This window comes from Mustela putorius, unplaced genomic scaffold, assembly GCF_011764305.1.
Source record: "Mustela putorius furo isolate JIRA1106 unplaced genomic scaffold, ASM1176430v1.1 tig00000281_pilon_pilon_pilon, whole genome shotgun sequence".
Classification (NCBI taxonomy): domain Eukaryota; kingdom Metazoa; phylum Chordata; class Mammalia; order Carnivora; family Mustelidae; genus Mustela; species Mustela putorius.
The window spans coordinates 15986798-16008168 of record NW_025421343.1 but is presented as its reverse complement, the minus strand read 5'-3'; the positions used below and the strand labels follow the sequence as shown (position 1 = coordinate 16008168).

The 21371-nt window shown below is 42.4% G+C and overlaps 1 protein-coding gene and 1 gene segment (V, D, J or C); both read left to right on the top strand.

Annotated features, from left to right (window-relative positions):
- Positions 1-7268: 7268 nt before the first annotated feature.
- Positions 7269-14510, top strand: LOC101673624 (immunoglobulin kappa variable 2-28). Its single transcript, XM_045079328.1, has 3 exons — positions 7269-7317; positions 7732-8003; positions 14460-14510. Exons 1-3 carry the CDS (start codon positions 7269-7271, stop codon positions 14508-14510), a joined length of 372 nt encoding a protein of 123 aa, XP_044935263.1.
- Positions 14511-14775: 265 nt separating this feature from the next.
- LOC123391790 lies at positions 14776-15622 on the top strand. The segment is given in 2 exon segments: positions 14776-14866; positions 15267-15622. Coding segments are annotated over 2 exon segments (447 nt in total).
- Positions 15623-21371: the final 5749 nt, after the last annotated feature.

The following is a 21371-nucleotide window of genomic DNA, read 5'->3' as shown; positions in this document are numbered from 1 at the left end:
GCCAACATTTGGTATTCCTTGTTCTGATACTAGCCATTCTGACAGGTGTGAGATGTTATCTCATCGTTGTCTTGATTTGTATTTCCCTGATGGTGAATGATGTGGAGCATCTTTCCTGTGTGTCTTGGGATCTGTATGGAGAAATATCTGTTCATGTCTTCTGGAATACGGTATATAATTTTAGGTGCTCTCGTTCTTCTGGACTCGCTTCTTTATTTTCAAAATCCAGGTTTGGAATTCAGAAAACTCTCCTTTGGTTTTAATGTGCAGTGACAGAGACTGCTAGAAGATTTGGACTCTAGGCAAAGCTCTACACCCAAACCAGCTCATCAGATGACTCCTCTGCAACAGTGGCCACAATGTGCACAATTGAAACACTCAAGTTGTGCCGAGGGTACAAGGAACAATAGGCACCCTGGTGCCACAAGGATCTTCTCTGGCATCCTATCCGTGAACCTAGAAATGAGCCATAGTAGCAGGTTACATTCTCACCTCTATCAAATGGCGCCCTAAGGATAAATGAGTGCAGCATCCAGGGGATAACAGTGTGGGTTTGGAGCTGGAATGCCCAAGTATAAACTCTGATTCTGAATGTTCTGGGAGCTAGCAGTACGACCTCAGACAACTGTATCCATTTTCTCATCCATAAAGGAGAACATTAATCATCCTATATCATAGGATTGCTCTGAAGAGTAAATTAATTACTACAATACTTACATCTGGATTTGGCACATAATGCATCTACATCAAATGTTCAAAAATGAAATTTTGTTCCTTCTTTCAGAGAGAAACTCAGGGAACAGAGAGACCCTAGACAGAATGTTCGCCAGTCTCCCAAAGTCTTTGGTCAAGTGTTTGGTAATCTCCTACAATAGTCAAATGGAAAATCTTCCTGCAAAAAAGGGGAAAGTGGTTTCTTTTAGCAAAGGAAACAGTCCACAAAAGAACGATGCAGCCCACAGAATGGGAGATGATATTTGCAAATGACACTAATGATAAAGGACTGCTATCCAAGATCTATGAAGAATTTCTTAAACTCAACACCCCTCAAAAAACAAGTAATCAAGTCAAAGAATGGGAAGAAGACATGAACAAAGACTTCTCCAAAGACAATATATGAATGGCTGACAGACATATGAAAAAGTGTTCAGCATGTTAGCCATCAAGGAAAGTCAAATCAAAACCATACTGAATACCACTTTACAGCAGTTAGAATGGCAAAAATCGACAAGGCAAGAAACAGCAAATGTTGGAGAAATCGTGGAGGAAGGAGAACAGTCTTATCCTGTTGGTGAGAATGCAAGTTGGTACAGCCACTTTGGAGAACAGTATAGAGTTTCCTCAAAAAGTTAAAAATAGAGCTACCCTACTGCCCAGCAATTGCACTACTGCTAAGACATAGATGTAGTGAAAAGAAGGGTCACATGTACCCCAATGTTCATAGCAGCAATATCCACTGTGGACAGAACTGAGATGCCCTTTAATAGATGAATGGATAAAGAAGATGTGGTTCATAGATACAGTGGAATATTATTCAGCCATCAGAAAAGATGAATACCTATCATTTTCATCGACATGGACAGAACTGGAGGGGATTATGTTAAGTGAAGTAAGCCAAGCAGAGAAAGATAATTACCACATGGTTTCAATCACATGAGGAATGTAAGGAATAGCACAGAAGACATTAGGAGAGGGAGAGGAAAATTAAGTGGGAAAATTGGAGGAGGAGATGAAGTAAGAGAGACTAGGGACTCTGGGAAACAATCTGAGGTTTTTAGAGGGAAGGGATTGGGGGGATGGGTTAGCTGGTGATGGGAATTAGGGAGGGCACATATTGCAATGAGCACTTGGGTTATACGCAATGAATCATGGAACACTACATCAAAAACTAATGAAGTACTGTATGGCGACTAACATAACATAATAAAAAATCATTAAAAAGTGGTTTCATTGAATTATCTGAACTATAGTTTCATAAATTATAAGGTCCTCCATTACAGGTTGAGCAGAGCACTCATTCAATTTCAGACCAAACGCTGGGAGACCTACTGGACTAGCTGGTATTTTGGGACAGCACTGGGGATGGGGACCAGCTGAGAGGTGAAGGGACACATGCAGAGGACACCCACAAAACCCTAAACATGGGAGGCCCATCACCTTTGTGGAACTTGGGAGCAGGGCAGCAAAGAAAGGATCTACTCTCAGCCTTCAAATTCTATTCAATACAGATCTGGGACAACACATGATTTCAACATATATTGCTTTAAACCTGCTTTTTTAAAATTGCCAGATATGATTTTGTAAGACCCAAAAGAGGGTGTCCCCTCCCTCCACTACACTTGGCGGTCACCACCCTGTTCCACTAGGATCACTGAAAGGCATGAAGGTGAGATCCACTCAGACTGAGAACTTGAAGTCCAGTTTTCCTGTGCAGCCATCACTCTGTGCTCGCAGTCCTTCCTACGGGAATGGGACAGCCAGCGGGAGTTTCTGGAGCCAACCCCAGACAGAACCCTGAGAGAGCGAAATGAAATGCAGTGTATGCACAGAGGGATTGAATCGCTCTAGACTCCGATTCTCGTGACTCTGTAGTCACTCCTTTATTAAGCTGTGGAGCAGCCAAATCTTGGGTGGCCTCAGAGGTCTTTGGATCCCAAACGTGATGGGGAAATCACAATTTGGAACTTAAAACTATGCTTCAGTTCCTCATGTGTACATGAGGCCACACTCTGACACAGAACCTGGAAAACAATTATCATTTGTTACAGGCCTCAGAAATAAGTCATGTTTGAAAATGTACAGAAAGAAATTTCACTTTATCCTACAAATGGTATTGTCCAAGAACAAGGAAAAAACCCTCCGGATGACTCCCTTCCCATGGCCACAAGAGGGCGCACAGGTACCATAGGGATCCCCGGATGACTCTGGCTGTGTCTGGCGTTAAGAGCCCAGACTGATCCTAGGTGTTAGATTTCCTTTTGGTACTTATGACTACATCTCAGAGATTCCCCTTTCCACCCAGGGGTAATATCACATCTCCTCCTGCCGCCCATGTTTCCATCAGAGTCCACAGAGACAGGGAAAATAGCACTTAGTGAAGGTTCTAAAATGACATATTTGATTCAGCAGAAAACAAGTTCCTTCCATCAAACACTGTCCTGGACAGAGTGTAACTCTGGGGAAATGGCCCCCCCCAGAGAACACAAGTGAGAGATACTTGTGGTGAGAGGTCCCTCTGGCAAAGGAAAAGAGTGTGGAGTAGTCACAGACAGGCTATCAGGACACCATGCAAGGTGCTCCTCATCCAGGTCTGAGAAAGTGGGAAGCCTGTAGGCTCTCATGGGCCCATGACCATGGCTTTGGGGACCTGTTGACCAGACCAGACTCAAGTTTCCCACATCCACAGTCACCATTGGTGTCAGAGAGGGAACCAGTGTAGTCTGGTTTCCCCACACTTCAGAACTATGCACACAGTCCCTCAGTGACCAACAGGGTGACTGATGAAACAGGGGCTTTGGTTAGATTGATACCAGTAGCTGCAGTCAGCATGGAAAACTGGGCAGAAGGGACATCTCTCCAGATCAAATCAAAAATCACTTTGTGACTTTTTTCTCTTCCAGAATTGATCCTCCATGACATGTGGGAAACCTCGTTATTCAATCTAAAAGTTGGCCTGCCCAGCTGGCCTCCCAGTTGGACCATCCCAGCCATGTGTATATCCTCCTTAGATAAAAAGTGTCTGGGTCAGCATGGCTGAGGCTGCTCACAGATTGTTCCATGCTGACGCTCTTCCCCTCAACTCTGGGTAATGCTGATCTCTGAAAGAATGACCCCTGTTCTCAGCACTAAAAGCACAGGTCTGCTCTGCCCTGATCTCACTGCCACACTCCCAGCCTCAGTGCACGTTCACTGTGTTATAGGCAGTGCTGGGGTCCCAACCAGGAGTATTTTTCCCAAAAGCCCAAGTCAGACTCACTATATCCAGTAAGTCTGATCGGCCCTGCTCTGCCATCCTCCCTGCTGGACACAACGTCTGCTCCCTCCCCTCATTTTTACCTTGTGCAATCATCAAAAGACACAATCTCATTGATTAGATCAGAAATAAAAGGTTGGAAAATCATCTCTTTATTGAAATAAGTGCAATAGAGGTATGGTTACATAGTCTTCAGGGGGAGATTGTTAGAAAAGTGTCCTAATTCTGTGAATCCTGGTTGGACATCAATGCTAACATGTGGTTGGTGTCTCAGTCTCCCTAGTACAGGCTCACTGAATTATGTAACTGAATTTATTATGTTTTATTTCTCCAGCATGGTACCTGGTACCAAATTCTATTCATTTATCCAAATAATTGACAGAATAACAGTCATGCGTTTGTGAGTGTTTTATTAAATCACATTTTCCCATAAGTCCCATGTTTTCATCAATGCTATTACTCTTTTCCCACCTCCAAGTTCAGAGAAACATTCGTTATCTAAGAGTGAAAGTAATTCATTTTTTCAATATTCTCGCTTTGGTTGCAAGCTATAATAGTAACTAAAATCTGAAAATCCACCACAGACCCAGTCTCAGAGAGACTCAGAGAGATGTAGACTCAGTCTCAGAGAGAAGTAGACTGACTATTCCCAATAAAGTCAGCATATGGCCAAGTAAGGAGAGTGTTCAAAGTAACTCCTTTGATTGTATTTGCCCAGGACATCTGTGCAACAGGGTTTCAATAGTCACAGTCATTTATTGTTCCAGGTAATCAGAAATGTTGGCATAGATAACTCCTGGTATCATTCAATGAGGATATATTCCTTCTACCACATTCTTGTGAAAGCTGAATATCTTCTTCCAATCAATAGAAACATCAAACAAATCTGATTAGAGGGACATTCTTCCAAATAACTGCAAACTTTTCAAAACCATGAAAGATACAAAAATGGGTGCTCAGAACAGATTAAAGAACTAACGAGATATGTCAATGAAATGCAATATAGTTCCTTGGATTTCATCTCGGGACACAAATCTTTTATCCTAGGACACAGGGCTTTAATGGAAAATTTAGTGAATCCAAATATGGATCATTAATTAGTTAATAGCATAGTATCCATGTTAATTTCCTGGCTAAGGTTAATTATGGTAAGGTTATGTGAGCTGTACTCATTAAGGAAAGCTGGAGAGATTATATGGAAATGATTTGGATACTTTTGAAATTTCTTGTAAGTCTTAAATGATTTCAAAATACATTGAAATATGTAATCAAAAGTATTTAAAATAAGAAAACGGTATGAGTTCTTATGGCACTGCTCTATGGTGTCAATCTCTCTTCCCGCCTTTACCCATTTGGAATTCCCTTTTCCTTTCTTTTACTTACCCATGCCTTGAAGTCTATCTAGTTGACATGCAGTGTTCCATCAGCTTCAGGTACACAACAGAGTGACTCAAGAATGCGTATGTTACACTCTACTTACCACAATGTCACTCCCATCTGTCACCATAGTATGCTGTTGTGATACCATCGACCCTGTTGCCTAAGCTGTACTTTCTTTCCCGTGACTTACTCTTTCCACAACTGGAAGCCTGTACCTCCCATCCCTTCACCCATCTTTCCCATCTCTCCACCTCCTTCCTCTCTGGGAGACATTCGTTTGTTCTCTGTATTTATTCGTCTGGGTTCTACATTTTGTTGTTTATCTGTTTGTTTTGTTTTCTAGATTTGAATTATTAGTAAAATCATATGGCACTTGGCTTTCTCTGTTTGACTTATCTCACTTTGCAGACTCTCTTCTAGGTCCATCCATATGGTCCCAAAAGGCACGATTTCATTGTTTCTTACGGCTGATTAATAACTCCATTGTAAGTATAGTGGACCTCTCTTTATCCATTCATTTATTGATGGACACTTAGTTTGCTTCCATATTTGGCTATACTGCTGCAGTAAACATAGGGTTGCATATTATCTTTTCAAACTTGTGTTTTCATTTTCTTTTGTACAAATGTCTACCAGTGGAATTACTGGATTATGTGGTATTGCTATTTTTAATTTTTTGAGGAAACTCCATGCAGTTTAAATACCATACTGTTTTCCACAGTGGTTGCTCCGGTGTACATTCCCACCAACAGTGCACGGGTCTCCTTTTTTTCCACATTCACACCACCCTTGTTTTTTCTCTTCTTTTTTTATACTTGCTATCCGGGCAGGTATAAGGGATATCTCATAGTGGTTTTAAATTGCATTTCCTTAATGATTTATGACGTTGAGCATCTTTTCATGTGTCCGTTGGCCATCCCTGAACTTCTTTGGAAAAATGTCTATTCAGATTCTCTGTCCATTTTTAATCAGATTATTTGTTTTTTGGAGATTGGTTTTAAACACATTTTATGTATTTTGGATTTTAGCCCCTTATTGGGTGTATTATTTCAAAATCTTCTCCTGCTCAGGAGGTTGCCTTTTTGTTTTGTTGATGGTTACCTCTGTTGGGCAAAAGTTTTTCAGTTGGTGTAGTCCCAAGAGTTCATTTTTGCTTTTTCCCCACTTGCCTAAGGAGACATACCTAGAAAAATGTTTCTAAGGCTAATGTCAATGGGATTACTGCCTGTTTTCTGCAAGGAATTTTAGAACTTCTGGTCTTCAACTCAGGTCTTTAATCCCTTTTGAATTTATTTTTGCCTGTGGTGTAATTTCATGCACCTGTCCAGTTTTCTGAACAGTGTTTATTGAAGCGAGGCCCCCATTGTGTACTCTTGTCTCCTTTGTCATAGATTAATTGATTATATAAACATAGGTTTATTTCTGGACTCTCTGTTCTGTTCTATTGACTTTTATGTCTATTTCAATGCCAATACCATACTGTTCGGGTTACTCTAGCTTCATAGTACAATTTGCAGTCTAAGATTGTGACACCTTCAGCTTTGTTCTTCTTTCTCAAGACTTCTGTGGTTACTTAGGATCTACCTTTTAAAATACAAGTGTTAAATGTGCCTAGAAACAGCTGAAGATGTAGAAATCTAGCAGGGAAATGGAACATTTAAATATGTCCCTCCTACCTCTCAGGCAGCATAGATTGTATCTCCATTAGTTTTGCTTTAAGCAAAAACACTCTGTAATGTCACTCTGCTCACATGAGAGGTCATATGCCTATTTGGCTGGCTCTTTCCATTTGGCTGCGCCCACAGGGGATTTGCATGTTGTCCCCTAGGGAGGACCCTCCATTGCCAGTCTGAGATAAAAGATCAACTCTCAACTTGTCTTGACCTACCAGAACTCATCCCTTTAACTTGTCAAAATGAGGTTCCCTGTTCAGCTCCTGGGGCTCATGATGCTCTGGTTTCCAGGTAAACAGGGTGCCCAAAGGGGAAGGGAAATGAAAGGGCAGGATGAACCCTGAGGGTACCAGTTTCCCACATAAATTTTGTTTCCATGTGGAAACATGATGGATGGATGGATGTCTTCCTACTGGGGTGGGGTTTGTGACTTTTAGATCTGTGGGAGAGGAAGAGTCCTGAGGGAAAAGGACCTGTATGTTCTCTGGTGACTTCATGGCACTGAAGACTGGGAGGGCTTATGTGATTTCTAGAGACTTCTGTTATGTCTTGCCAATCTCTGGTTCTTTTTTGAAATGGGAAAGTTTTAAGTTCTGAATCAAGGTCTCTTAAAAGGTCTTTTAGTTTGAAATAAAGAGCAAAGGAAAATTATGGGAATTACCATAATGTTTGAACTTAACCTTGCAATTTCTCTTCTTCCTTTAGGATCCAGTGGGGAAGTTGTATTGACACAGAACCCACTGTCCCTGTCCATCACTCTGGGAGAGCCGGCTTCCATCTCCTGCCGGGCCAGTCAGAGCCTCCTGCACAGTAATAGATACAATTACTTGCATTGGTACCTGCAGAAGCCAGGCCAGTCTCCACAGCTTCTGATCTACTTGGCCACTAACCGTTTCAGTGGGGTCCCAGACAGGTTCAGTGGCAGCGGGTCAGGGACAGATTTCACCCTGAGGATCAGCAGGGTGGAGGCTGACGATGTGGGGATTTATTACTGTGGGCAAAGTTTACATGTTCCTCACACAGTGGTTCAGCCTAGAACAGAAACCTCCTGCTGGGGTGTCCCAGCTGCCCACACATGGGTTGCTTGTCTGGGGAGTAGGCAGAGCAGATTCTCCCTGTCAGTGTAAGAGGGAGATGATGGCTAGCTCAAGGAATAGTTGAAGCTGTGGGCTCTGGACCCCGAGGACCTCAGCTGCACCCCAGCACCATCCTTAATGGACTTGTCAGCTGAAAAATCCTGGGCGTGACATGCCTGTCCGGGAGAATGGGTGAGCTCTGAGCCACCAGTGAGGACAGAGGGAAGAGATGAATGAAAGTTCATCTGATCCTCCCCGAATTGAGTAATGTTGGAAGTTAAATATAACAGGAAATTCAGACAAGTGAAGCCATTCTTGGAAAAACAAATGGAATCCATGTTGGTGTTTGACAGTGTTGAGCACCTGGTATTGTATGGAAGTGTGGAGCTGCCATTTTGTACATCTGAAACCAATACCACACAGAATGGTGACTGCAATTTCAATAAAAACCTTAAAAATAGAATAAAATCTAATATTGCTAAAAGGAATAAAATATTTTGACAAGAGAGGACATTTTCACATAGGGATTTTATTCCCTGATTAAAAAAATAGGAATGAAAAAAAAATGCCTCCTCTCCCCAAGGTGGGCAATTCCACACAAACCACTGCTTGTTGCCAATGGGACTCTTGTTACTCCCCAGTGACATCTGGTCCAGATAACCCTCCCCAGTTTCCTCCTAAACCCTAATTAAGTGATCTTTCCTTTGTCTCTTTAGACTTGCCTAGGGTTTATCGCAGGTTTCTTGTCCTCTCTTATTCCTAATGAACTTATTTTATTGATCAAATATTGGCCATTTTACTTTTAAGTTCATCATACTCCTAAATAACATCTCCCCAGGTTTCCTACCCTACCTCTCTAGTGCCTGGACACACCATTCTACTCTGTTTTTTGAGTTTAGTTCTTTTAGATTCTACATATAAGTGATGCCATGGAATATTTGTCTTTCTCCTTCTGACTTCTCTCTCTTAATGTAATGACTTCAAGGTCCATCCAATTGGTTGCAAATGGAAGAATGTCATTTTATTCATGGCTGAATAATATTCCATTGTGTTTGTATACCACAACTTCCTTATCCATTCATTCACTGAGGGACACTTAGGTCGTCTGCTATTGTGAATAATGTTGCAATAAACATGGGAGTGTAGGTATCTCTGGCAATCTGATTTCCTCACGGGGTTTGGAATGAAAGGTTTATTACTTAAAATTATTAGAGGATACTGTCATATCTGGGGCCGCACAGCAAGCTCACTGGTAGACAGGGAGAGAAATACTGACAGACCAGCAGATGAGGGAGAGAAAGTCAGACAGTAGCATTACAATAATGAGAAAGCCAACTGTCAGGTCTTTACAGTGGACGCGGGAGTTGGTTTCTTCTCAAGAGTAGTTTGGAAGGTGCCAAGCAAGGTATCCATTGACCTCCAGGAGACTGACACACACACACACATATGTACATTGTCATTGTTTCTGATGCTTTCTTAGAGGTCAGGAAAATATGCACTGTGTCCTTGCCCAGAATTACACTTTGACAACTAGATGCTTTTCCCACTACTGCTGGCAGCAAGGACTGTATCTCCATTGGATTTCTTCCAAGAGGAAACTATTTTACTTCACTTGGCTCACATCAGTGGTCCCCTCACCCACTGGTGGCTCTCTCCACAAGCAGCAAGGCAGCAAGCGGAGGAAGACTTGCATAATTGTTCCCTGGACAGGACCTGCTTGCAAGTCTGAGATAAAAGGTCAGTTTGACCCTAGTTTTGAATTACCAGAAGTAATCAGTTCAACTTCTCAAAAGGAGGTTCCCTTTTCTTGTCCTTGGGCTACTAATGCCTTGGATCCCAAGTAAGAACAGAGTGGGAGATGTGAAAGGGGAAATGGTGGGGAAGGCGAGCTCAGGGAGCAACATGTTTGAATGCTTTCTTTATGTTCACTCTGCACACTTTCGAATACATATTTTTTGGTCTCTGGGAAGGGGCATGAGATATCAGAATGTATGAGAATGAGAAGGACCTAAAAGAAGAAGGGCCTGTGCTGTAGTGAAGCCTGTGCCACTGAAAGAAGGGGATGTTGCAGGAGAATTCTAGAGACCCCCTTGTGTCTGAAAATTTCTGTAATTTCTTGGAATGGGATATTTTTAATATGTAAGTCAAATTCACAGAAAAAGTAAATTAGCCTGAAATATTTAGCAATAAAATGATGAATGTGGGTGACGCCTGGGTATCTCAGTCAGTTAAGCATCTGGGTCATGATCGAGTCCCACATTGGGTTCCTTGCACAGCAGGGAGCTTTCTTCTCCCTCTATCTTCTCTTCCTGCTACTCCCCTGCTTGTGCTCTCTCTCTCTCTTCCTATCTCTCTCTCTGGCAAATAAGTAAATAAAATTCTTTTAAAAATGATGAAAATCGCTCATAATATTTGTATGTCATCTTGCACTTCTCTCATTATTTTGGGACCTGATGGGGGTGTTGTGATGACACAGACCCTACTCTCCTTGTGGGTCACCCCTGGAGAACTGGCCTCCATCTCCTGCAGAGGCAGGCAGAGCATCCTACAGTGAAGGAAACTTTTTTTTGCACTGGTTCCTGCAGCATCCAGGCCACTCTCCACAGGACCTGATTTATTTGGTTTCCTACTCTTACTCCAGGGTCCCGGGCAGGTGCAGTGGCAGCAGGTCAGGCACAGATTTTACCCTTAGGATCAGCAGGGTAGAGGCTGAGGAAGTGGGGGTTTATCACTTCCAGCAAGGTACACAGTATCCTCCCACCCTGGGTCAGCCTTTCACACACATGTCCCCACTTGGGGGAGGGACCAGTTGTTCACATGTATTACTTCTCTGGGGACTAAGCAAAACAGACCCTCAGAGTCTAACAGGAAGGTGTTGAAGAGCTCTGGGGAATTGTGTGCAGCTGAGGGCTCTGGACTGTGCCTGTGCTGGGTTCCCCTTAGGCACCACAGGTTACAGCTCCTCCACAGCAAGAGCCTTGGCATGGCAGACCCTACAGCAGAATGGATGGGACCTGAGTTTCCTCTGAGCCACTGGAGGCATCAGAAGGGAGAGCTGAGTAAAAGCTCATGCTAGTCCTCACCACACTACATACACTTATCAGTTAATTTCATTCAGCCCCAACATTGTGTCTGATTGGTGGCAGCTACACACAAAAAATACACATTTTTGGTTTTGTTAGGTTTGATAGTTGCCAGAATCCAACAGCAGGTGGGTGTTTGGTAATAAGAAGACATGGTTGTCTTCTCCTCCATCACCTTCTCCTAGCACCTATCTCTGTCCTGCTGGGACAGTCACTGATGTGTATTACTGTCCTCATTGGAGGAACTGAGATTAATTATTCTACTCTGTATTTTTGAACTAGATAAACTTAATAAACAATTCATAAACAGAGACCAAACACCAGAAGTTTTTGAGAAATCTCAATAACAGCAAGTCGAAGTCAACTGAGATTTCTGAATTCCAAAGCTGGATTTTATATGTAAAGAAACAAGTCACAAAATAAGGGAGCATAAATGTATGCATTAGTCTTCAGAATTTGGATGAATACAAGAGAATATAAAAGCCTAGGTTGTGCCTGTTGCAATCAGAATCTTGTGTTTTTGTGCAGGGGCAGTAATGTGGCTGTGAAGACATGTGATAGAGGTCAGCTCTTCCAACAAGACCTGGCTCCAGGGGTCATGTATGTTGGAAAGGGGATTCTGGTGGGGTTGAGGTCCAGATTTGAATCCCCATGGAAAGTCAGATGTACTTCCTGGGAGATGACAGAGTGAAGGGACCACTGCCTGGCCTCCTGGGCCTTGACCTGCTGACACTGCCAGTATCACAGAAAGGCATGGCTCTAGTGGTGGCACTCTAGGTCCTTCACAACTCCAAGTTTAGTGAAGTTCCTACCTCATTCCTAGCCTAGGTTATCATACATTCTTATGTGAACCACGAGAGCATGGGTGAACTTCCAAAATGGGATTCTACCCCAGGGTATGTCTGTAACGATTTGAGAAAAATGATCATTGAGAAACCATGTAGACAAAGAGGACAGTGACCAGAGAAAGAGAGAGGACTGGGAAGGCTGGCCAGGGATGCAGTGGTGGGGGCCAAAGTTCATGCCTGAGTCATAGGGATACTCAGTGCAGCATTATAGGGGGGGAAATGCAGGACAATGTGAGAGGCTTGCTCTGTCTTTCTGGCCTGGAGGTCCAGCCATATTTCCCATTCCAGCAGTCAGCATATGTTCCCAGGAGAAATCCATCCTGGGGGTAATTCTCAGCTCCTGGCTTATCTCTGAAAACAACATCCAGCAGCTGCCCAAGCTCAGCTGTATTCTCTTCCCCAGCAGAGCCCCCTGCCTGGACCAAGCCAAAGGATATGCCCACGGTCAGATTTTGCAAATTCCACGAGGGTATAAAATGACAGGAGAACATCTCATCATCTACAACACACTTTCTATCTCTGGAATTGTAGATCATCTGGTCCTCATTTTTTCTATTGCTCTCTGATGTCATCATAAAAGTGACTTTTACATTTTTTTTTTGTTCTCCTCTGCATTTGTTGCAATGTTAGTGTAGCTCCTGTAAGATCTACTCCATCCTAACTGAATCTGGAAATGCCTTTTATTTAAAATTCAGTTATAATATGTGGATAGGACTTAGGTAGTACATTGCAAAACACTGAGGCTAGATTAATCCATTAATGCATATGGCATGATCACACAAATGCCTCAAGAGAAGGGAAAAGAAATCGCTGAAGAAATGTTGGTAGTGCCATCATCAAAATGACAACTGACAACTAACGTATTTCCAAATTCCAGGCATATTGCCTAGATAATATGCCTCACAGATGCCCCATTGGCAATAGTGCTCTAATAATATTTTGATTAAATGATGGGGCATATTAGTTATAGAGTTATGGGGGAAACAAAAGAAGGTTTGAAATCACAAAATAAAACAATCTCGTGTCTGCTTAAGGAAGTAAATGACATTGGAGGTGATTGCCTGCTTCCAGATACTAGATCCCATGGAACATATGTGGTATACTGTGTCTCTCTCTCTTCACCGTGATAAACAGGGGACAACTTACTAAATCTATGGATCCACCAGTTCCCTGGGCCTTAGCCACTCCCTTAGGACTGAATTCTCTAACCTGTTGCCCTAGGCCTTCCTCTGCATCCCAGTCCCACCCAGCCTCTGGCTCAAACAGCACTTCATCATGAAAGACATACTGAGTAGCATACACCTTTTCCCTGCAGGAGTCAGCAGGGCAGGGACCATCATCTGTACATCCCACAAGTGAGCTGTGAGTATGCTGAGCAAGACCTGCAATCCTCCAGCTGCTTTTGAGCCTTGCACTTGAACTCCCTCATCTTGCGACTATAGATGGGCCTCCACTGCTTCCAATACGCTCACCTTAGTATCCCTTCTCTTACATGACTCAAGCAGCTCAATGTTTGCAGAGTCACAGCAGTAAAGCTGAAGCATTTTTTTTCCTGATATGAAAACTAGGGTGTCTACAGCATGATACAACCTTTCCCTAAGGCTGCTCCTCTCCTGGACTTCAGGGTGGGTCTTTCTCCACCCCTGACAAATGCTTGTTACTTATTTTTGTTGTGTGCAGCAACCAGCTTTGATGGGGTCAGTTTTGTTGTCCAGGATGCAGTGTGCTTTGGAGACATGAGGGAGACAGGGTGCTGGCAAAGCACTTGGGATCTTTCAGCATACAGGTGTTATAGGAAAATTTCAAAGGTCTTTTCTGACCATATAATAATTTCTATGAGATTTTTCATTATCTGGATATTTCAGGTCAGTAGTTGATGAGATACACAACTAAGCACAATGGAGACTTCTGAAGTTCTAATGTTGTCTTTCATAGGAAACAGTAATACAAGACCACATTATACATGTCCAAAGTGATTCTGTAAAAGAAGAGATATTCTAAATACGAGTCAAAAATACTAGAAAATTATTCCTTGTTTATTCTACTCTGTCCTCCCAAGAAAGTTCTTCCCTTAAGAAATTTTTTAAATTCACCTGGTACATACATAGTGAGGTAAGTATGATGGGATATTCACCAGATGATAAAAACTAGTTACCAGGAATTTCAGATTCATTGCCTGAGACACAAAATTCTTTCTCCTTTTCCTCTTGTCTTAAACAGATCATCTGCTCTCTGTCTCTATTGGAAGATTTTTTTTTCTCCTTGTCTGATTCTTTTAAGTTGAATGCTTCCATGCAGTTTAATTCACCAGATCTCAAGGAAAGACTGTGCATAACACTTTCATCCAACATTCTTTAACTCTTAGCCTGGAAAGAAGAGATTCTGAACTACTTTGCAACCATTTCATGTCCATCTTGTGTTTGCAGACTCTGGCCATCAGTACCAACGTGGTAGAAGTCATCTCTTCCCCAAGATGAGCCTGGAAGGGGCTAAGCAAGATGGTCATTCATCTCCCACATACTGATCTGGATATTCAGAATCTGATCCTGAAGCCATTTAGCAACATGATGACTGTGTTCTTGGTTTTCACCCAAATTAAGATATTTTATTTCACTTTGCTCACAGGAGAACCACACCCTTCTCATAGCTCGGTCCACATGGCTTCACCCACCTGGGAATTTGCATATTGTTCCCTAGGGAGGATCCTTCCTTGCAGGTCTGAGATAAAAGGTCAGCTCAAACATGGCTTTGACTTACCAAGCCACATCTGTTCAACTGCTCAGAATGAGGTTTCCTGCTCAGCTCCTGGGGCTGCTGATGCTCTGGGCCCCAGGTAAGAGCAGAGGGGGCATGAGAAAGGATAACAGGGTGAGGAAGATGAGCTCTCCATGTTTAGATGGAAGGTATCTGCTAGTTAGATGTGTATGTCTTTCCCTCAACGTGGGGCATGACATACTGAGACCTGTCAGGGTGAAGAAGATTGGGAAAGGAGCGAGGTCTGTGTTCTGGTGATCACAGCAACATAGAAATGGGAGGACTTCCAGGGACCCCTTTGTACCTTAGAAAATCTGTTCCTTCTTAAAATTGAATATGTGGGGGATATGCATCAAAACCGCACGGGAAAGAAATAATCTCACATACTATAAATCATAACAAATCATAATAAATAACAGAAGGGAAACATGAAAATACTCATAATGTTTGAACTTTGCATTTCTCTCTCCTTCCCTTAGGATCCAGTGGGGATATTGTGATGACACAGACCCCACTCTCACTGTCGGTTACTCCTGGAAAGCAGGTTTCCATCTCCTGCAGGGCCAGTCAGAGCCTCCTGCACAGTAATGGAATGAACTATTTGTATTGGTACCTGCAGAAGCCAGGCCAGTCTCCACAGAGCCTGATCTACTTGGCCTCCAGCCGTTACCCTGGGGTTCCAGACAGGTTCAGTGGCAGGGGGTCAGGGACAGATTTCACCCTGACTATCAGCAGTGTGGAGGCTGAGGATGTGGGAGTTTATTACTGCCTGCAAAGTTTAGAATTTCCTCCCACAGTGGTTCAGCCCCGAACACAAACCTCCCTTTCATCTTAGAGTCTCCAGCCTCTAGGACTGTGAGAAATAACTTCCTGTTGTGAAAGCACCCAGTCTGTGGCATTTTCTTACAGCAGGCTGAGCTGCCTAATACATCTAGTGAAACATCCCTTTCCCTAATCATCAGAAGAGCAGAAAGTTGCCTGCACTGGAGGGAATTGGGACTTTTGAGCAAGTCAAAGCTCGTAAGAGTTACGCCTAGATACACCTTCCATGTGAATATTGCTATAGTAAAGTTTTTACCTTCACTGTGACTGAATTCTCTTGCAGCAATAACTCAGTCCCAGCCCACTCTCAGACATTGGCATGGTGTGTTGACTTACATGATTGATCTCTGTCTAGAATTGGGAAATTTATGCTCTTGGTCTGTAGATAGTCAAGGAAAACTTCAAAGCCTTTTTTTTTTTTGATTGAACAAATAATACATTATATGTTAATAAAAATAAATTAGAAAGAAAGAAAAAATAAAGAAAAATTCTAACAAGATACTGCATTTCTGTATTCTTAAGGGCAATGGATTATGAGATAAAACAACCAATTAGAATGGCAGACTTAAGAGAGGTATCTATTAATTTTCACAGGAAGTAGCAATACTTTCTAAAATTCAATGCTGTAAAAAATTTTTATATAAAGAATATTTTAAGAATTGATTTATAGTAGGGGGAAACAAGATAGCGGGGAAGTAGGAGGAGGTGCCTTTTCAACCTGTACCCTAAAGTGAGCTGATTACCTACCAAAGAACTCAGATCACCCATGAAATCAGCCTGAGATCAGAATTATCCACGTCTGGATCTCTACAGGGGCAGAAGATGCCAGTGGGCAGGTTAAGTGGAGTGGGAACGTCGGACTGATACCGGAAGATAAACAAAAGGGGGAGGGAGCCACCAGAGGTGACCGATTGGAAAGTAATACCCCTAATACGAGAGTGCCCTGCATCTGGGGACCAGCATTAACTTGGAGACTGGTTGAAAGCACTCAAAAAGAGCAAAGGATGGGGGAGGGGGAAGATTGTGGGAATAGGGGGGGCTCAAGACAGAGGCTTAAGTCCCTGGATCCAGGACAGCCTCCCCTGGTGCTGAGCCAGAGAGAGTGCGGTGGAGAAAACAGGTCTTGGTCCCTGAGCCGCCAGCGCGCCTGAGATTGCGTGGGGTCTGTCTCCTGTGAGGGACTGGGAGCCTCACCAGAGAGCTGAATGCCAAGCTGTGCTACAAAGCCTGAGACGTGCGCGCCCCTCACCCTCCCCTGAGAGAGGTGCGCAAAGGCCCAGCCTGGTGCTCTGGGACTGCGCCCTGTTTGCAGAGCCTGAGAGGCGTGCATTCGGGACCCACAGCCTCCCCTTGAGAGAGGTGTGCGCGCGCGCCCAAGCCCGGCGCTCTTAGACCCAGAAAGACCAGGCACTTCCAGTCCAGGCAGCAGGAAAATCTCAGTGTGCGATCACTGCTTGGAACCTCTCTCGTGGTCTGGAGCTGCCCAGACAGCCGCCGCTGCCCTGGTTTTGGGTACAAGCAGAAGATCCTGCGTCCCCAGGGACCACGACTTGGAACCTGCTCTGCCAGCAGCCAAGGGGAAATTTATATGGACTCTGCAACACCCACCGGAGACCAGACTGAGGCTTCTCTCTGAGAGGGAGGTCAGGGTGCAGTTTGCTTTCCTCTAAACCTACAAAAACCATCAAAAGTGGTCAAGGCGAGAGAAAAAAAAAAGTGTACAAACATAAAAACTTCCAGAGAACAAAAGCCTGAAAAAACTGGTTTCCTCAGAGCCCACCCCCTTGAGAGGGACTGGAGGACTTAACTCAGGGAACATCACTGACTGAAAACCCAAGTGGCAGGCCCCTCCCCCAGAAAACCAACCAGGGAAGAAAAAAAAAAAAGACTACAAGAGAACAATCACCACTACTTCATAGGACAACTTTTATTTTTAATTCGTTCCCACTATTCTGGCTCATTTTTTAAAATATATAGATAATTTTTTAACCTATTTACCATCACAATGAGATGTCCAGTACATCAAATTCCATAATAACCTTCTAACCCGAACTTTTTGATATATACACCTGTATTTTTCTTTTGTATTTCTATTTTTTAAATTTCTTTTTTAAAATTTTAGTTTAGTTTAGTCTAGTTCATTCCTTTTTTATTTTTACTTTCTAATATTCATATAGAGTTAAGCTTCAAGGTAATCCCCTTTCCCCAATCAATACTACCCCTATAGGTAAACCAATTTGTAATCCCCCTTTATCTTAGGAAAGTTGAGTCCATTAACAAAGATATCAAGATACATCCAGGAAGAATCAAAACAACCTTCCTCACCCACACTGAGAATTTATAGCCACTCTCCCATCTTTTTCTTCCACCAGTGTTTCTGTGTTTTTGTATTTGTCCTGATAGTATGTAAATCTTACACTTGGGGTTCTTTTTGATGGGGTTCTTCCTTTATTTGCTTATATATATATTTTTTTTTCTCTTGTCATATACTTTTATAAGTCTTTTTGTTTATCTGTGTTTGTTTGTATACTTCATAAATCTTACCTTGGGGCCCATTTGGGCTGAACCTTCTCTTTTATCTTCCCTTTCTTTCCTGTCTCTCTCTCTCTCTTTTTTCTTTTTCTTTTTTTTTTCTCTGGTTTGGGTGGGGAATCCTGATTGCTCAGAAGCGTTCCAGGGTGCACCTTGACTGTACCACGGTCGATACATCCGTTCAGTCATCTCTCATCAAAATGACTAGGAGGAATGCCCAACAGAAGAAAAATACAGAGGATGGGCCTTCTGCAACAGAGCTAATGACTATCAACATAGACAATATGTCGGAAAGAGAATTCAGGCTAACAATTATCCAGGCAATAGCTAGTTTGGAGAAAGCCATGGATGACCAAATGGAATTGATTAGGGCTGAACTGAAAGTGACCAGAGATGATGTTCACAATGTTAGGGAAGAGCTGAAAGCTACCAGGGATGAGGTTCACAATGCTCTCAATGAGTTCCAAATTAATCTAAATTCTCTCAAAGCTAGGGTAACTGAGACAGAAGGTAGAATTAGTGATCTGGAGGACAAACAGATAGAGAGAAAGGATCAGGAGGAAGCCTGGAACAAACAGCTTAGAAGCCATGAAAACAGAATCAGGGAAATAAATGATGCCATGATACGTTCCAACGTCAGAATTATTGGAATCCCTGAAGGGGAGGAGAAAGAAAGAAGTCTAGAAGATATAGTGGAACAAGTTCTTTATGAAAATTTTCCCAATATCGCAAATGGAACCAGCGTTCATGTACTAGAGGCTGAATGGTTTCCACGCAAGATTATAGATTCCAAAAAAAAAAAAAAAAAATTAAGGCACCTGATAGTCAAACTGAGGAATCATAATTGTAGATACAATCTCTTGAAAGCTGCTAGGAAAAAGAGGCTCCTTACTTACAGAGGAAAGCCCATCAGAATAACGTCAGACCTGTCCACAGAGACCTGGCAAGCCAGAAAGGGCTGGCAAGATACATTCAGGGAGCTAAATGAGAAGAACATGCAGCCAAGAACACTTTATCCAGCAAGACTGACATTCAAAATGGATGGAGAGATAAAGAGTTTCCAAGACCGGCAAGGCTTAAAAGACTATGCAACCACCAAGCCATCACTGCAGGAAATATTAAGGAGGGTTCTATAAAAGAGGAAAAAATCCCAAGAATAGCATTGAACAGAAATATAGAGACAATATACAGAAAGAAAGACTTCAAGAAAGACTTCAAAGAACACATGTTCTTCTCATTTAGTGCCCTGAATATGTTCTTCTCATTTAGTGCCCTGAATATATCTTGCCAGCCCTTTCTGGCTTGCCAGGTCTCTGTGGAAAGGTCTGACTTTATTCTGATGGGCTTTCCTCTGTAAGTAAGGAGCCTCTTTGTCCTAGCAGCTTTTGAGAAATGTCAATAAAAATGTATTTATCAATAATCACTCTCAATGTGAATAGCCTAAATGTGCCCATAAAACAGCACAGGGTTGCAGATTGGATAAAACAACAGGACCCATCCATATGTTGTCTACAAGAGACCCATTTTGAACCTAAGGATACATCCAGACTGAAACTGAAGGGATGGAGAAGCATCTTTCATGCCAATGGACCTCAAAAGAAGGCTGGGGTAGCAATTCTCATATCAGACAAATTAGATTTTAAACTAAAGACTGTAGTCAGAGATACAGAAGGACACTACATAATTCTTAAAGGGACTATCCACCAAGATGATCTAACAATTGTAAATATCTATGCCCCCAATATGGGAGCAGCCAATTACATAAGAAAACTGTTAATCAAGATAAAGAGCCATATTATATGAATACATTAATAGTAGGAGATCTTGGGGTGCCTGGGTGGCTCAGTGGGTTAAAGCCTCTGTCTTTGGCTCAGGTCATGATCCCAGGGTCCTGGGATTGAGTCCCGTATCGGGCTCTCTGCTCAGCAGGAAGCCTGCTTCCTCCTCCTCTCTCTCTTTCTGCCTGCCTGTCCACCTACTTGTGATCTCTGTCTGTCTAATAAATAAATTTAAAAAAATAGTAGGAGATCGTAACACACCTCTCTCAGAAATAGATAAATCATTGAAGCAGAAAATCAATAAAGAAACAAGAGCTTTGAATGACATATTGGATCAGATGGACCTCATAGATATATACAGAACATTCTACCCTAAAACAACAGAATACTCATTCTTCTCAAGTGCACACGGAACCTTCTCCAGAATAGACCACAAACTGGGTCACAAATCAGGACTCAACCTATACCAAAAGACTGAGGTTATTCCCTGCATATTCTCAGATCACAATGCTTTGAAAATGGAGCTCAATCACAAGCAAAAGTTCGGAAGGAACTCAAACACCTGGAAGCTAAAGACCACCTTGCTTAAGAATGCTTGGATCAACCAGGAGATCAAAGAAGAACTGGAAAAATTCATGGAAACCAATGAGAATGAAGACATTTCAGTCCAAAACCTATGGGATAGAGCAAAGGCGGTCCTAAGGGGGAAATACATAGCCATCCAAGCCTCCCTCAAAAAAAATTGAAAAATCCAGAACACACCAGCTGTCTCTACACCTTAAAGAACTGGAGAATCAACAACAAATCAAATCAACTCCACACATAAGAAGGGAAATAAGCAAGATTAGAGCAGAGATCAATGAGACATTAACCAGAGATACAGTAGAACATATCAATGAAACTAGAAGCTGGTTTTTTGAAAGAATCAATAAGATCGATAAACCATTGGCCACACTACTCCAAAAGAAAAGAGAGAAAGCCCAAATTAATAAAATTATGAATGAAAAGGGAGAGATCACAATTAACACTAAGGAAGTAGAAACAATCATCAGAAGTTATTATCAACAGTTACATGCCAATAAGCTAAGCAACCTAGATTAAATGGATGCATTCCAGGAAAACTATAAACTCCCAAAATTGAACCAGGAAGATGTGGACAACCTGAATAGACCGAAATCTAGTAACGAGATTGAAGCAGTGATCAAAAACCTCCCAAAAAACAAGAGCCCAGAACCTGACGGATTCCCTGGGGAATTCTACCAAATTTTCAAAGAAGAAATAACACCTATTCTCCTGAAGCTGTTTCAAAAAATTGAAGCAGAAGTAAAACTTCCAGACTCTTTCTATGAAGCCAGCATTACCCTGATTCCCAAACCAGGCAAAAACCCTACCAAAAAGTAGAATTTCAGACCAATATCACTGATGATTATGGATGCTAAGATTCTCAACAAG